At 35.2% G+C, this 17,415-nt stretch overlaps 3 protein-coding genes across 3 annotated transcripts; 1 reads left to right on the top strand and 2 right to left on the bottom strand.

Annotated features, from left to right (window-relative positions):
• Positions 1 to 968: 968 nt before the first annotated feature.
• LOC121731441 (cuticle protein 8-like) lies at positions 969 to 4,326 on the bottom strand. Its single transcript, XM_042120865.1, has 4 exons — positions 4,128 to 4,326; positions 2,683 to 2,913; positions 2,211 to 2,384; positions 969 to 1,100 (listed from the first exon to the last, which is right to left on the bottom strand). The coding sequence occupies exons 1-4, from the start codon at positions 4,143 to 4,145 to the stop codon at positions 1,008 to 1,010; spliced, it is 516 nt and encodes a 171-aa protein (XP_041976799.1). The 5' UTR covers positions 4,146 to 4,326; the 3' UTR covers positions 969 to 1,007.
• Positions 4,327 to 9,475: 5,149 nt separating this feature from the next.
• LOC121731432 lies at positions 9,476 to 13,812 on the top strand. The gene is made up of 6 exons (XM_042120848.1): positions 9,476 to 9,857; positions 11,223 to 11,381; positions 11,651 to 12,102; positions 12,328 to 12,508; positions 12,734 to 12,854; positions 12,939 to 13,812. Exons 1-6 carry the CDS (start codon positions 9,585 to 9,587, stop codon positions 13,574 to 13,576), a joined length of 1,824 nt encoding a protein of 607 aa, XP_041976782.1. The 5' UTR covers positions 9,476 to 9,584; the 3' UTR covers positions 13,577 to 13,812.
• A 1,336-nt stretch (positions 13,813 to 15,148) lies between these two features.
• LOC121731439 (39S ribosomal protein L47, mitochondrial) lies at positions 15,149 to 16,032 on the bottom strand. The gene has a single exon (XM_042120864.1). The coding sequence runs from the start codon at positions 15,954 to 15,956 to the stop codon at positions 15,195 to 15,197; it is 762 nt and encodes a 253-aa protein (XP_041976798.1). The 5' UTR covers positions 15,957 to 16,032; the 3' UTR covers positions 15,149 to 15,194.
• Positions 16,033 to 17,415: the final 1,383 nt, after the last annotated feature.

The following is a 17,415-nucleotide window of genomic DNA, read 5'->3' as shown; positions in this document are numbered from 1 at the left end:
CCTATATCAATTGGCCGGATTATGTAAATTCAATGTTAGCCGTGATCCGTCATATGGGTTTGACATAAAGTGACTAAATTACGTAGATCCGCCATCTGCCTATGAATCAACTTCTCTGATAGTACCAAAGACAATATTATTAATAAGTTTGCGTAGCTTTAAATTGTTGAGGTTTTAGTAACGTTGTTAATAATGGAAACTGTTTTGTAAATATTTTATGAGTGTTGAAAATTTTACGCATTTAATCTAGTCATATTACTTGCACAAAATATATTAATATTTTTATTTTATATTATGTTTCTTTAATTACCTATTATGAAATATCTGTTAGCTTATAAGCGTGAAAAACCAAAAGTTGAGTAATCTACTTATATTTGCTTCTAAACTTATTCTGACAAAGGTAAAATTGCTTATAATCTGTGTCGTACTCACCTGAAAAGTAAAATATAAAAGTAGTTACTGGCGTTGCTGCTGTACCGTCAATTTACGACACACAACGATAGAATAGTGAACCGACCCGAAAGCAATCAACAAAGTATACGTATTCGCAAGAACCATCTAGATCATCTATACTCAACCTGCGGCCGCCGAGACTTTATCAGTGGCCCGCGTGAAGTTAAACAATTTTGTAATTCACGCCCCCCGGCAAAATAGTGCAAAGTCGTCGTAAAAATTTTACACCTCTAAGTCGATAATTTTGAAGAACGTCTTATTTAACCCTTAAAAATTTTAGTTACCTACGGCCCGTGATATCATAATCATTTATTTATTGCGAATTTATGTTACATAGATGTAAAATTACAGTAATTGTGTACCTCTAAATTCCGCTAAAGCATGCAATATTACACCATTCCTCCAATAGTATCAAGACCAAAATGTGTTTGTGGTCCGTACAAAAAAAGATGAATACCACTGAGGATATAAAACTCATTATACATTTTTTTTAACAATTTATTCAATATTTTACACGGTATAAAATAAATAAAGTCACTAACAAGCACTACAGACTAGTAATCTCTATCGTCGTCCTCATGTCGCCTGTGGTGGGATGGGCGCGGCGCCTGCGCGGGCGCATGGCCTGGCTGCTTGTGGACTGTGGCCTGGAATAAAACACCCAATTATTAGCACTTTGAATTGAAGTTTCCGATTTATTATTATTGGCATTCCTAGTATTCTGAAACACAAAAAGTGCCATTAGAAGGATGACAGCTAACAGTGGCTACCCATACTGTTGGCCAATTTGGTAAGTAAAACACTTTAGGAATTTCCGAACTAAATTATGACAGTCTATTTAGCAATGCTGTTAGCTCAGAAGATAACCTTATCAATGAAGTATTTCCGACTTTACAAGAAAACCTGGCTAATGAGGTAGGTTTTTCAACTATTATGGCCAGAATACATAACAATTAGACACAAGTCACAACGATGACCACTGAAGACTCAACTACATACCCTTTAGAATGTAGAGTTTTTCATCACAGTATAGAGAAATATTTTCCTTAGTCTATGATCACAGTAGGTTTTATAATAGAGACGTCATATTTTAAAAATCAAGTCAACATTATCTTGCATACATTATGAACGTTAAAGTGAGGTTAAACACAATAATGATAGCATGTTAATAAGCAACAGATTTTCCGCACGATTGATAACTCTTATCATCAAATTATTTTTTACAAGTCTAACGTTTTTACTTGATCATGTATTTACAAACAGCCGGAATCGATAAATTAGTTTAATGTATACTTAACGTATTGTTAATACAAGATTGCTTTAATAGTATTAACTACAGCAAAGAGAAACTTTTACGTGAAATTAGGTCATACGGAAAATACTAGATAAATTCATCAAATAAAAAACAAGGATATGAACCTGATTATGGTGGCTAACCAAACAGCGTGGTTATAGTTTACTATAATATATGTATTAACTACATCCAAAGGTGATCAGGCAAAAAGCAGGTACTACAAGTTCTGTACATTTTGACATGACCAAAATGCAGTATATGTTTTTCCTGCTTGAACGCCCCACTAATACGGGAAACACAAAACGGTATGATCGACGTACATCAGTCGGACTGGATGGACTGGCCTCTCCGTGTTTAGGCCTTAATACCTATCCCAAATTATATCCGAATCGACCCAGTAACTACGTAGCGTAACAAAAGCTAAAATATAAAAATTTTATCAAATATTTCGTAAGTAGTGTACCTGGAATCCATTCTTGGGGTCAGCGGTATATTTCACCACGCGGAGGGAACCATCAGGTTCAACCAGGGAGTACTCTCCTCTCACCACATCACCATCTCGCTCCTCTTTGTGGTTCTGCTGGTTGCCACTGTGAGGATCTTGTACTCCGTACGCGTAGTGGTAGTCAGGTTTCGCCTGGAAATTAAAAGTTGAGCTACATTATATTACGAATTTTGGGTTAGTTCAAACCTGAATTTGATTACAACTCTACAAATTTTTTAACTCTGACGCTTGAGACTACTGCTAAGCCCCTCTTCAAGACTTTGGCTTATCTTGGATAACCATGTTTACTTATCTTGGATTACTATGGTATACACAATTGATGTCAATCATGGTCGCTTATGTATTTAAGATGGCCCTTGATTGACTTCTTCAAAAGTTTGCAATCCAAAAACAACCAGCATACTAATAGTACCTGTTCAAAAATACTTACAACATAATCCACAGTCTTCAGTCTGTCATACTTGGCCGTCTCCGGATGGATTCTGCCCAGCTTGTGGTCGTACCCGTAGTCTGCATGCTGCTGGGCCGGTATACCTTCAGCGGCAGGGACCTGGACCTCAATGATCTTCCCGCTCACTGGTCCAGAGAAGCGGTTGTAGGAGTAGCCACCAGGAGCATGGCCGCCTAAAGCCAGCGCTAGAGACGCTAGGAGAGATAGTGTCTGAAAAGTAAAGGGTATCTTTAGAACATTAATTATATTCTATTTTAGCAACATATAACAACAAAGATGATATAGGTGCACTTTTCTGAAATTCACGGTTTCATTTTGAAGGAATCTCCTATCTTGGTTCTTACAGGTTCATGTTTGCTTCTAATAACCGATTATTATTGGTGCTGAATCGCTTGGACTCTGTGTGACTAACCTAACCTTATTCATAAACCAGAACCTTTACCATTGGAATCTGATTAAAAAAGGAAGAGAGTTCCGCTGTCATTGAAACGGAGAGCAACCTTCACGGTCAGTCGACATAGTTGCTCAGCGGTGGCCATGAAAATTAGAGATTTCGCACGAAATAGAGTTCAAATTCTTGTGACATTAGCTTATATAAAATAATAAATTGATATTTTTTTATTATTATTAGCTAAAAACAATTATTATATTTAAATTCACCGTTATGAATCATATTCTTGTCGTGCGTGTACCCGATCTCTATGTTATTAATCATTTTATTTACATACCTACCTGGACAGTGGACAGATACCACCTAAATATTATATTATATCGTAACCTATTTGTATGTTAAACAAAGAAAAAGCGGCCAAGTGCGAGTTGGACTTGCGCACGAAGGGTTCCGTACCACGATAGAGCAAAAATAGGTTGAAAATTGTGTTTTTTGTATGAAGGGCCACCCTTAATTTTTTAATTTATATAAATTTTATTAAAAATTATTAAAGTACAATTTATACAACTGAGTATTTCGTGAATATTTCAAGTGCCTATGTGTTGCTGTTATTGATATCGAGCAAAAATATTTAATTTATTTTGCTTTTAGTATTTGTTGTTATAGCGGCAACAGATATACACAATCTGTGAAAATTTCAGAAGTCTAGCTATAGCGGTTCTTGAATTACAGCCTGGAGACAGACAGACGGACAGACATCGAAGTCTTAGTAATAGGGTCCCGTTTTTACCCTTTGGGTACGGAACCCTAAAAACAGAATATTCCTATATACCTGATATACCTATTAATCAGAGTAGTAACCTTTTGACCCGGAGACATTAATTCATTAAAGGATTAATTTTAAACTTTTTTATCTAACTTATGAATGTTCATAATATTTTTTTATTTGGAAACAAAAACAGTTTTAAATATTTAATCTACCATTAAACTTCCGATATATAAGAAATACCATAGGTAAATTAAAAAATGATACCTTAAAAACAAATGCCATATTGTTGTGCTGGTTCACTTAACTTGACTGATGTCTGTTTCAGCACAATAGTGGTTTTATAGCGGAGCTGAGGAAAGTATCAGCAATCGTGCAGTCTGTTGCAGCAAGTATTCTCAATATTAGGTTCGTAGGCCGTTTGTTGCGTATTCGTAGAGGTCATAATAACTTCACAATGTAATTTGCGACAATATTTCTTTAGCAAATTATGATTATAGAAACATTCTAGAATTTAAACAAGTTTAAAAAAGAAACAGATCAAAATCTATTCGCCCGTTTGCTACTATGCCGCGAACACACAGCACAGACACTTCTTTATAGCACCCAGCATTACTCGGGGAGTTAACAACACCCTATTTTTTCTATTACGAATATAAAGTCATATAATATAAGAAATGTATTGTTACCCAAGGTCCTTGTTATTATTATAGGAAGCGATGAAAACCACCGAAAACGCAGTGGCTCGGCATGTGGTATTGGCTATTAAAGATGCAATAGGTATAAGAAAATATACAGGGTATAACAAAACAAAATAGTACTTTATACCTACACATAAACATCCACAATTTCCAAAAGCTCAATCTTTATCTCAAGTATTAAGTACCTATTAATCCTTGCAATGGTCGGGCAGTAGCAAGCAACTGTCATAATGCTGCCAATGTGAAGGCAGCCAGAGCCCGGCAGTACAAGCCGAGATTTTTACAGTTATCTCGAAGAAAATAAGTTAAACAGTTTAGCTTCTAGTTAATTTCAGTAGTTTCAATTGTCTTTATTACACAGCTGTAAGTTTTTCTTAAGAAATAAAATAAAATAAATTGAGCTGACTATACATTTAATATATCGAAGACTAGCTGCCTCGGTGAACTTCGTGTCACTTTAAAACCTTCCCTGGACATCTACGAATATTTTAAGACTAAAATTAGCCCAATCCGTTCAGTCGTTTTCGAGTTTTAGCGTTATACTAACACAATTGAAAATCCATTTTTATATATATATAGATTAGGTATATCTTCAGAACTGCGGGATACCTCCTTAAGTAACCGCGACCGAAACTCCTTAGTTACTGGTTGTTCTTACCTCTATAGGCGTCATAAACAGGCAAACTTTCAGCTTTTATAAAATGACGAAAGTCTGGCTCGTCTGGTCTGGCTCCTTGGGCCATTAGGGCTCCCACACAAAACTGCGAATTTGCATCGCATCGCATCGTAATTTCATTTTTACTATGAGATTTGATGCAGATTTTTGCGATGCGATTCGAATTCGCAGTTTTGTGTTTGAGCCCTTATGGATAGTTATTAGTTAGGTTAAGCATAAAATAAAGAGACCGGCATTAAATTCAATTTTATGTCACTTATTTAGTTCCGCGTCGAGCCTGAGCTCGTCCAGTGTCAGTGTGAAGAGACCCTTAGGCTTAATTTTTTTTTTATGTCACCTGATGGAAAGCAACTTCCGTCGCCCGTGGACACTCGCAGCATCAGAAGAGCTACAGGTGCGTTGCCGGCCTTTTAAGAGGGAATAGGGTAATAGGGGAGGGTGGGATGGGAAGGGAATAGGAGAGGGTAGGGAAGGGTAGGCTAGGGGATTGTGCCTCCGGTCATGCTGTTTCACGCCGGTTTTCTGTGAGAACGTGGTATTTCTCCGGTCGAGCCGGCCCATTCGTGCCGAAGCATGGCTCTCCAACGTAATAACAGTAGGTCATAAAATCATGCGTAATATGACTACGAACAATAAATGCAAATGAAAAATAACATTTAATTAAGTGTATTAAGTCAATTATTGCGAGGAAAACGCCCTTCAGGGTAATTAATTGATTATACTTATTGTAGTGATTTTAGGTTATCAGATAGATATTGGAATAGGTGTAGATTAAGAAATAATTAAAAACCAATTACATACCTCAAAAACATAATACAAAAAAATACCATGATAATAAACCTAGTTAGCATTTCATACTCGTAGTCATGTCTATCATAAAAAAGATGGTAAAAAAATCATAATCAATTCACGTCAATTAACTGAAATACAGACGCATTGAGCAAACATTAATTTAAATTAATGCAAGTCCCATATTTTTTCCAAACCTTGACTACCTAATTGTTTGCGACCTCTCCGTGAACTTATGATTTCAACATTTCAATAAACCTTTTTAGGGTTCCGTAGTCAACAAGGAACGCTTATAATTTCGGTCTATCCGTGATTTACTTAGATACTATAGGACCTACAAAGCTATAATTTGGCATGAATGCACATTGCACAATGCACATATAATAATGATGCCGACAAAATGGTATATAAAATATTTTTTATGGTACCTCCCTTACACATCAAGCGGGGATGATTTTTTTTCGCGTGTACCCCACCGTGTGGGGTGTCGTTAGATAGGTTTTTTTTAAATATTACAAGTATTCATAGATCATTTTCCGATTTAGGGATCAATTCGTAAAATATGAAGTTTCAAAGCGAAAAAATTAAAAAATCGTTAGAGTCCAGTGTCCCCCCCCCCCCCTTCTACCAGCTGGAAGTTGCTTCTGGAAATGTGAAAAAATTCTCGGGAGTAGGAAATATGCTGAATTAGAAAGTTATCACGGCCAAGAAGACTTCATAAGTTATTGAGTAATTATTAGTCGATCAACTAAAAAAAATATTTTAACTTTTCGTTCAAATTTAATTCCTAATCAAAGTAACTGAAATGATGTAGTTAGTAGTGTAAAACAAATAGTTATAAATGTACATTCATTGACCATACAAAAATTATCAAAAACTAGCGGTACTACGGAACCCTTTATTGCGTGTGGCCCGACACGTACTTGGCCGGTTTTTTTTAAAAGGGGTGCCCACAAATTACGAGAATTTTTGGGAGGCGTCCAAATTCCAATCCAATCCAAAAAAGCAGCAGTAGAATCGAATGTCATGTGGGAGCATAGACATAATATATGTGTGGGAGTGTGTGTCGCAGAAAAACGGAAGCTATCGCCAATTTCATTTGAATCAAAATTAAAATCGAAATCAAATCCCAAACTGAAGCTAAAATCTGCATCCGAATCCGATCTTTGTATTCCATAAATGATAAAAACATAATATTAATTATTTTATACTTATTACGAAGACGCCCCTATTGGTAACTTACCGTATACCTACTTCTTCTTTTTTTTTTTTTTTTTAATATTATTATGTTCAAGGCATGTCATTAAGCATATTAATTGTGTCCTAAGTCCTAACCCACAGCAAAAATTGTTGAATTTTGCATGCAGTCTTGTTTTAAATTTGATTTAACCCATCCGGCAGCCGGCTGCCGCATAACAATAATTGAAAATCTATTGTGTCTGCGATACCCACGATGGAGCTGTTAAAGAACATAACAGCATTCATAATTCAATAAGTACGTATTTTTTTGTTGCATTAGTAGCAGAATGCTTATCAGCGTCTAATTACATAATATGTAAGTAAGTATATTAATTTTTGGTAAATGGCTAAATAAAATATGGCCCAACTTTTTAGAGCAGCTACCTGGTAAATAGTAGGGTACTCAGTTTACTCCTCAGTTCAAGGCCTTAGGCAGATTTAAATTCACAATGCGTTATTCGACTCGGATTCGAAAACTTCACCGCGCGACATCCTATATCGCTCGCTGCGGTAGGCGTTGAGTGTTGACTGTGGCCAAACTGTGGCGTTGACCATGAATGACCGCACGGTAAAGGAGTGAGCACACTGAGACGGGCCGTGCCGGGGCTCAGCGTGCCGGGGCTCATCGCAAAAATCCGCCTCCATACAATTTGTATGGAAGCGGAAATCCGCTGCGCCCCGACACAGTGTACGATTCGCGCATCTGCTTCCATACAAATTGTATGGAGGCGGATTTTTGCGATGAGCCCCGGCACGCTGAGCCCCGGCACGGCCCGTCTCAGTGCGCTCACTCCTTAAAGTTACCGCGCGGAGGCCTTTTTTCAGCGTTAAATTAAAATTATAAAAAATTGACATAGAATTCCGGGAGTCGGGAGTTTTTTATGGAAATTTCCTCCTCCTTAAGAATCTTAATTTTATATTTCTTAAATGTTAATAGTTTCGGAGTTATTATCGAAAAACGTAATACCTTTTTTGCAACTTAATTTGTTTATAACTTTTGCAATTTTTGGTGTGCTAATGCCTAATACACGCTTCCGATACATTTTTCTAGACGTCATTCCGGATCTAATGAGCTATCGCATGTATTTTAAGAGCCTTATCTCTACTTTTCGCCATCTTCAACTTATCACGAGTCTTATCTTAGACAACGTTTGTTAGGATATCCGTTTACAGACGACCTGTTGATAGAGGCAAATTAATACATAATATATTTCTTGAAAGACGAAGACAAAGATAGGCTGTCAATTGTTGCAGTGTTGCCGACTATGGGGATTTCCAACTAAATTTAGTGGGAAAAAAATAATTTAGTGGGTTTTTAGGGGGTAAAATATTTTGGGGATATTTTTGGGGATAAAAATTTTGAAGAATTTAATATTTTTTTAATAACAACCTTAAAGTGGCTCGGAACTTTGCCGCGAGCGACCGCGACGGACGAAAATTCAAACGAAATACCACTTTATGATATAGGCTATAGGTTTCATTTTACTCAACCACTAGCTTTTACGCCGCCGCCGCGCCGGCGGCAGCATGGGTCACCACGTAAATGTCAGTAGAAAATGATACCTATATTCTAAGTCATAAAGTAGCATTTTATTTGATTTTTTACCGGTCACGGTCGCTCGTGGCCTAAATCCCAAAGCCACCTTAAGCCCGGCCGCACATTGTCCGAATTCTGATCAGAAACAGTTGAATTTCGCCGGACCGCCACCCTGCACACTATCCGAAATATCCTTCCGGCGAGTTCGAGCTCACTCGGATCAGTACAAAATGTAAGAGACAGCGCGGACGTTCAACTGTTTCTGATCAGAAATTTCGGACAATGTGCGGCTGGGCTTAAGATGGAACTGCCGCACAAAGTACATGTCGCTATAGTCTTTTGAGTCGTACCAGCTGACAGTAGGCTGACAGATTATTATATTTGTTGTCATTGTATGTAATGAAAAAAAGAAAGATTGAAGTATTTAAAAACTGCCGGCCTGTTTGTTTGTTTGGCCTGTTGAAGGTGTATTTCAGCGTTTTGAGCGCTTTGTAGAACATGCTGCAAGAAATTTTAAATATTTTGATTTTTTTGGGAGTTTTTGTTGAAATTTAGTGGGGTTTGAAGTTGCTTTAGGGGGAAAACGTTTTGAATAGTTGGCAACACTGAATTGTTGTCAGTTTGTCACTGTCACAATTTTAAACAAAATTGTCCTGTGTTTATATTTCTCGCAGAAAGTTTTGTTGATCAATTCAAAAATTTTGACGTCTTTTTACAAACCTGGATAAAATACTGATAAAAAAAATATATTACTAAAAAGCATTTAGATCACAATACATAAAATGAGCCCGAAGAAGAAGAAACCCAAGCTAATGCCTGTGTCGCTCGAAAATAAAAGAGAGAATGATACTGAAGAATCCATGAACAAACGGCGTAAATTTAATTCTAGCTCTACTTCGGATAATATAGCCTCTCTCAAAAGGAAAAACTTTGTAAAGGCATGTGAAAAAGTTTCTTGTTCAGCCTACCTGAATTATGCTGAACGTTTTCAATTGATCAGCTTACCAGATTGCATTCAAAGCAATTGCTGCAAGCATCAGGATTTTAAGGAGAGTGTAAGTAAATTACTAAATAATAAATTTCATTATTATTCTTTAAATAAACAATTTTATCAGAATGTTAATCTTATATCTTTAATTAAACAAGGAATCTCGGAATCGGCTCCAACGATTTTCATGAAATTTACTACCTATATAGGGGTTTTCGGGGGCGATAAATCGATCTATCTAGGAATCATTTTTAGAAAATGTCATTTTATTCGTGTTTTATCGAATACCAAGCAAAGCTCGGTCAAATAGCTAGTAACACATTAAACAGAAAGCCATTTTACTTATACTGACTTTCCCAGCCTTAATATATTGCTTATATAACTTTAAATAAATTATTTCAATATTTGCATAATTCTATTATCTTTATTTAACTGAAAAAACCGGCCAAGTGCGAGTCGGACTCGCGCACCGAGGGTTCCGTACAAACCTGCAAGGTTTACAAAGTTCGTTCATTACGACAATCGAGTCATAACTATGGTATTTTTATTGCAAAATGAAATTCATAACATTACAATGGGGAAAGATGGAGGAGCATAAATTTAAGACAAAGATCTCTTTATCGTTTAAGTAATAGCTCTACGCGTTCATGAGGAAAAAAGTAATAAGTTTATATTTATTAAAAAATATATATTTTGTAATGTAACTAAAAATTTAAGGTTTTCGGAATTTTTCCTTTATGTGTGCTATAAAACGTTGCTTCATGCCAAATTTCAAGATTCTAGGTCGACTGGAAGTACCCTTTAGGTTTTGATTCCCTTGCGAATACTTGCGAGTTTCAAAATATGCAGCTTAAATTGCTGTTTCTTTTGATTGCGTTGACATAGAAGTTTGATTTTGTTACAGCTTAAAGGTATTATAGACCTGAGTATTTGGTATGAATTTCAATTTAATACCTCTACGCGTTTATGAGGAAATGGGTAGTAAGTTTAAAATTATTAAAAAAATATATATTATGTGATGTAACTAAAAATTTATGGTTTTCGTAATTTTTCCTTTATCTATGCTATAAGACGTTGCTTCGTACCAAATTTCAAGATTCTGAGTTCACGGGAAGCACCCTGTAGGTTTTGATTCCCTTGCAAGTGTCGAAAATTTGCGGCATAAACGGCTGTATCTTTTGATTGCGTTGGCTTAGAAGTTTGATTTTTTCACAGCTTCAAGGGACAGTAGACCTGAGTAATTGATATAAATTTCAGCTTCATACCTCCACGCGTTCCTGAGAAAAAGGGTCTTGACAGACGGACGGACGGACAGACGGACAACAAAGTGATCCTATAAGGGTTCCGTTTTTTCCTTTTGAGGTACGGAACCCTAAAAAGGATTTTTACATACTTAATAATAAGTTATTTCTCAACATTTTTTTCTTTCCAGTCTAAAATTAAACAGGTGCCTTCACATGCTGAAGAGTCATTCAAAATTGAGATGAAGACCAACATGTGGTGTGATGCTTTGGAGGTGTGTAGATTGTGCATCACACCCACTCAGTATTTGTCATCAGACATTTTGAAAGATATTGTTGAAATAGTACTGGTTTGTATATTCTTTTTATTTACATTTTATTACTTACTTCAAAGATATAATGATTAACCCATCAATCCCCAAGCCACACCCGGCTGTCGCATAACTATTGAAAATCTATTATGTCCGCAATTCTAATGATCGAGGTATCGGTTATCATAATAATACATACATAAAAACTTATCTAGGCACATCAGTCTCAAGGAACTTTATGGAAGCAGGAGCCAAGTTAATTTGTGTGTGTAATAATTTATATTGATTAGTTTTATTTATAATTTCAGAATGCCCATGAAGACAACTCGGGTGAATATCCCGTATCCAAACTCATCAGCCAATGCCAACAAATACTGGCTTTGAACTTCAGCACGCATCCTCCATGTCTCATGAAAACTATGAGGAAATGCTATAACAACTTTCTTACTACATCTATGGATTTAAAAGGAAACACATTCACAAACAGATCACAATTCGATTGTGATAAAGGTATTGTTAAGTACTGCATGAACAGATTAGAATATGAAATAAGTGAGGACAGCAAAGATACACCTCTAGTTGACAAAAACGAAAACATTCCGGAGGAAATGAAGCAAACTGTCAAAGGTTTACATTGGCAGAAAGAAAAATTGGAAATATTTGAAGTGTTAGAGAGACCGGAAAGAATAGAACGACTTATGGCAGTGCTTTCTAGTGTTATAGAACTGCTACAATATGATTTGGCCATTTGGCATTCAAGGTGCGTTAGATTTAAATGAATTTTGTTACTCTTTTATTTTGTAACATTTTTACTTGGACTTTCTCACAACTTACCATGTCAAGTTGAATCAATGTGCAGCAGTTTTTGTGGTTGTAATTGAACTTATTAGTCATCAAACAATAAGTTTTTGTCATCTAAATTTGAAAGGTTTTTGTGAATGGTCACAAGTCACAACACTAAAAGTATATTTTCTGTAATTTTCAGATACACCAATAATTTAGGTTCTCACATAATGAGGTCTCATAAACCGCTCATGGCTTATGTGCTGTGGGCCAACAATGTGTTGTATACAGGAGCAGTAAATAATAATTGCAGGCAAATACTTAAGCTCTTCATGTATTTCATACATTTAAAATATCCTGAAGAACACATTAGGACCATGCAGGTAATATTCTATTATCTCTGCTGCTGTAAAAATAAGACAAGGGCAAAACATTGTAGATTTTTGTCTTTATAATTGTAAATAAAATACTATTAGAAACACAGCAAACAGTTATATATTCATTATCTCTCTTTATGACATGAAATTATTTATTTTTCTAAATTGGTAAAAAAATAATGGTTCTTGTGATAACCTACTTAGATATTAATTTTTATTGTCTTATTTCAGCTCTGGCTCAATACCATGATACAAACTTTTTACATATGTGAAACTAATTCAAACACTGACTATCCGAATACTGGGAAATATTGCACAGCTTTTGCTAATGAATTCTACAAATTATTATCAGGTAACATTTTTTTTATTTATTATGGTGTGATTTTTTGTGTTCCATAAAAAAGATGTATTTAACAAGTAGTTTGAAATTTTTCAGACTTGCCTCCAGAATCAAGAATAAGAATATTAGAAAGAGTTGAACCTTCCTTTATGCAGTACCTGATTGGGATTGTTCATACACAATCTCTTTTCTCATCACAAGATTGTAATATAATTAGAATAGTTATAGATGTCCTCAATAAGTCACAGTGGACAAAATTTCCTCAAAGTAGTGCAGACCTCAAATTACGAAAGACATTTTGTGTAAGAAATATCAAACGTAATAAATTCTTGAAGTTTTTGTCAAACAAAATATGCAAAGAGACAAGAAGGCAGAAAGGAGAAGCATGTATCTTATACTCAAAATATACACCATGCATTTTCAGTAGCCAGGTTGATCAGAACTATGCCATGTGTGTTTTATCCATTACTTTTCGAGCATATTTAGATGCGTATAGCGTTGAAAATGTACAAGAAACACTGGATAAATTAAACAAAGAAATAATGAGTAATGCTCCATATTATGACACTATGGAATTGACTTCCTACACAGCAACAGAAAACTTCATTAAAACTTATAGGCAGATATATCAACTTTTAAAGGAATTAATAATTTTACTGAATAAGTATCATGATAAGGACCAATATGATCAGATACTAAAATTTTTCGAAAATATCCCTTTGCTAGGTTTGTAAAACTTTATTTGTTGCACAAGTTAAGCCTGTTGATTTTTGTTGTTACGCCATATTAAGTAGTAAGTAAGTACTATGATATTGATACAATAATGTCATCTAATGTTATGCTTTTAGGGTTCTTTAGTAAATACAAGAAACCCTTCTAATTTTGTCACGTGACTCACGTCTATTCACTCTTGATAACTTTGGTAATTATTAATATAAAGGTGATTTGACGAAATTAATTAAGTACAGGTATCAACCTAATATAATTTAAACCATAGTATAGTATGCACGCGAAAAATTAATTTTAAAAATACTATACCTACTATTTAACTATACATTTCCGAGGACTCAAAGTACAGTGTAAACTCTATATAACGACACTAAAGGGACTGTGTATTTTATGACGCTATATAGAGTTGTCGTTAAATGGAGAGAAGAAAAATCTAAACTTTTTCGTCAATATACAGTGATTTTCTTTTACTAACCATAATTTATGGTTTGAAAGTTTATGTTCAACTGAGAATATGATAACGGATAGATAATAATCCATGACTCCTTCTCTTAATAGTTATGGGTCAAAAACAGCCTACACGTGCAAGCAATCCCAATTTGTAAACAAAAGAACGAATTTCTTAGAAAGGTCGGAACTCGGAATGCATGATGCCGAAAGTCGAGTTTATTACGGGCTAGGATAACAATGCGACAAAAAAACGTGCATAGCTGCGCATTTTTAACAAATTTTAGTAACTTAAAAGCTACTTTTTATTAATCAATCGTTGTGATTTTGTTGCTATTGAGAGTGGGTGTGATGTTATGTAGAGTGTATCATTGTATGGTAGAACAGCTAAACCAACCAAAGTCAATTGATTTCGACGTTTTAGAGAGTTTGGTGTTAAATAGAGTGACGTTACATAGAGTTTACACTGTATCTGCATACCAAGTTTTATCAAAATCAGTTTAGCGGCATGAAGAGGTAATAGACAGACACACTTTCGCTAAATAAATCCATACTATCCATACTGATATAACTATAATTATATCAGTACGGATAGTATGAATTTTAACATAATATAAAAATATCAACGGAACCCTCCTATAAGCTGTATCTTGAGTAGGAGACTAAATGACACAAGTACAAAATTGTGTAAAAATGTGCCTTATCCAATTTTAAGGCTTAAAAGTGAAACTGTAATAAACTGCATCAGTTTGTGATTGTTAGAAATGCCTATTTTTATATTTTAATAAACCTTAACATAATATAGTGCCTGGTGACTAATTTTTCTATTCCTAACCAATTAACAATATATTCCAAATATGAGGATGATGATTGGTGCATGAATCTTTTAACTGCTGTCACTCGGTCTAACTTGTCGGTAGCGGTTATTGACTCCCTGTCAAAAACTTGTCATTTTCCATATAAACTGCGATTCACAATGAAGTGTCAGATATTGTCGATTGTGGTTTTATATTGAAAATGACAAGTTTTTGACAGGGCGTCAATGACCGCTAGCGACAATTTAGCCTGAGTGGAGTATAGAACAAAATAAGAATTACTTGTGTACATGTTTCAAAATTATAACAAAATCATAACATTAAATTATTTATTAATACAACTATAGCTTTGTATATATTTCTAATATTTGGGGACATAGTGACCTCTTGATTTCCTTGACCGTTTTGCTTTTTCTATATCTACATTAGGGTACTCAGCTTTCAGTTTTTCCATATCCATGTCAGGGAATCTCTTGATTAACTGTATCACATGATTCATGTCACGGTTCCTTGCTTTCCTTTCTTCGTTGTGTTGTTTTTCTCTATAAAGCCTGTAGAACTTCTTAATAGCCATACTGTTAAACAACCCATGATCTAAATAGGACTGTACCCAGCGAGTATTCATAAACCTAGGAATATGGTACTCTTTCTTTTCATATTTCTCCTGCAATCCTACCAAATTAACTACGTCTTCGACAGGTCTCTCTCCAGTTTCCCCTGTTTCTAATTGATAGTAGGCAATGTTTCTTTCGCGGATAACTTTTTCAATGTTGTCCATCGATTCTTTTACTTTATCGATTCTTTCGGGATTTGGAAACAGGTTCATTTTTTCGTAGCATTCTTGCTCCATCGTCAACAGCATATTTCGTTCTTTTAACAATACATACCACAACTTGTGCAAATCTGTGTTAGACTTTATTCTTAACTCATCCAGCTTCCACGCTCTGCCTACTCGAATATTTGTTTCATTCCAGTTCTTTTTTATATCAAAAAATTCCATTAAGTCATTTCGAACGTTTGTTGTGTGTAAACTTTTGGTAGCTCCACAAGCTCGTACAACATTAGTTGGAAAATATTGCAGAGTTTTAATATTTCTTACTGCTTTCAGAAATATTGAATTCATTTTATTTAATTAAAAGCGCAATAAACTTCGAATTCTAACCAAAAAATAAATACATCTACTACGTTATTATATATTAAGTCTATGACATCTACAGACTACATTGACTACAACTCATACTTCTTTTCACACATCTTTTCCTTCTTTGACTTATGATGTCGTGATTGTTGACATATGATGACGTGTTGTTCTTAATATGGCACTTAGCATATAAAACCATGGCCAGTGTCAAGTAATGGCGGGAAAACAATATTCTTTATAGTCGGATTAAGACAGTACTTTTTTAGGGTTCCGTACCCAAAGGGTGAAAACCCTATTACTAAGACTTCGATGTCAGTCCATCTGTTCGTCCGTCCGTCCGTCCGTCTGTCTGTCTCCAGGCTGTAACTCAAGAAATGCTATAGCTAGACTTCTGAAATTTGGACAGATTGTGTATTTCTGCAGTTGCCGATATAACAAGAAATACTGAAAATAAAATAATTAAGGGTGGCTCCCATACAAGAAACCTGATTTTTTCGGCCTTTTTTGCTCTATATCATTTGCGTATATAAGGGAGGTGTCCTGGGGTCCGGACCCCCTCCCATTACTATCTTACTTGTCCAATTTTTATCCAGGGTTACTAGATCTCAGAGAATTCGATTTGTCAATTAAAGACATCGTCATTTTTAATATGGCTTGTTTTTTGTTATTTCAGCAAGATTATCCAAGTATATAATTATAAAAATAATTACATTACATTATTTGAAACATATTAACGAACAAGAAATTAAAAACTCTTTTTTATATTAAATAACTGGCAACAACTATTTCTATGACCGTATTGGATCCAATCTCTCAGCAAATTACTGTCAAAAATCTCTGATCAAGGAAGAAATTAATCATATGTCTATATTACATTATCCAATATCATTGACTCAATGATCTCGGATCCAATATAGGTATATGATAATCTAATATCTCCCTTACAGTAGTATTTATTTTGACAAAGAATGATAGCGTGTTAAGGACTATGTTTAGCACACTATCCCACTGGGACTGTACTTTAATAATATTACTATGTTCCTAATGTAGGCGAGACGTGGGTCTTGCACCTCAATTCGAAAACACTCACGTTTATACTTCGGAAACTGTGTTTATTTACGTGTTCCAATGTCCACATGAGTTACAACAATAAAACTAAATCAATAAAACGGGAGACGCAAGTCAACCCGCCGCGCCATTTGCCCGCGCGCTCCCCAAACTCTCTCGAGACTCTCGCGTCGCCATCTAGCGAAAAACTAAAGGTAGGTACCGCGGTGGCGGACGGACCTGCCTTCCCGAGGCAGTAGTTTGCGTCAACTGAATTATAAGTGGCGCTACACTAACTAATAATAAAATACTGTTGACATAGCGAATAACTATAGATAAAATATAGTCGGTTTGTCATATAATGTTAATATACCTACCTAGCGAAATAGAGCAA

The sequence above is a fragment of the Aricia agestis genome, chromosome 10 (genome assembly GCF_905147365.1).
Source record: "Aricia agestis chromosome 10, ilAriAges1.1, whole genome shotgun sequence".
Classification (NCBI taxonomy): Eukaryota; Metazoa; Arthropoda; class Insecta; order Lepidoptera; family Lycaenidae; genus Aricia; species Aricia agestis.
This window is presented reverse-complemented; position numbering and strand designations above follow the sequence as displayed.

What these genes read in the sequence shown, in the direction of transcription:
- LOC121731439 (XM_042120864.1), bottom strand. Translation starts at nt 15,956, where the DNA reads ATGAATTCAATATTTCTGAAAGCAGTAAGAAATATTAAAACTCTGCAA.
- LOC121731441 (XM_042120865.1), bottom strand. An exon ending in TGAAGACTGTGGATTATGTT is followed by an intron (nt 2,385 to 2,682) that starts GTAAGTATTTTT and finishes TTTAATTTCCAG; the next exon opens with GCGAAACCTGACTACCACTA. An exon ending in ACCCCAAGAATGGATTCCAG is followed by an intron (nt 1,101 to 2,210) that starts GTACACTACTTA and finishes GTTTTATTCCAG; the next exon opens with GCCACAGTCCACAAGCAGCC.
- LOC121731432 (XM_042120848.1), top strand. Translation starts at nt 9,585, where the DNA reads ATGAGCCCGAAGAAGAAGAAACCCAAGCTAATGCCTGTGTCGCTCGAA. An exon ending in ATCAGGATTTTAAGGAGAGT is followed by an intron (nt 9,858 to 11,222) that starts GTAAGTAAATTA and finishes TTTTCTTTCCAG; the next exon opens with TCTAAAATTAAACAGGTGCC. An exon ending in TTGGCCATTTGGCATTCAAG is followed by an intron (nt 12,103 to 12,327) that starts GTGCGTTAGATT and finishes TGTAATTTTCAG; the next exon opens with ATACACCAATAATTTAGGTT.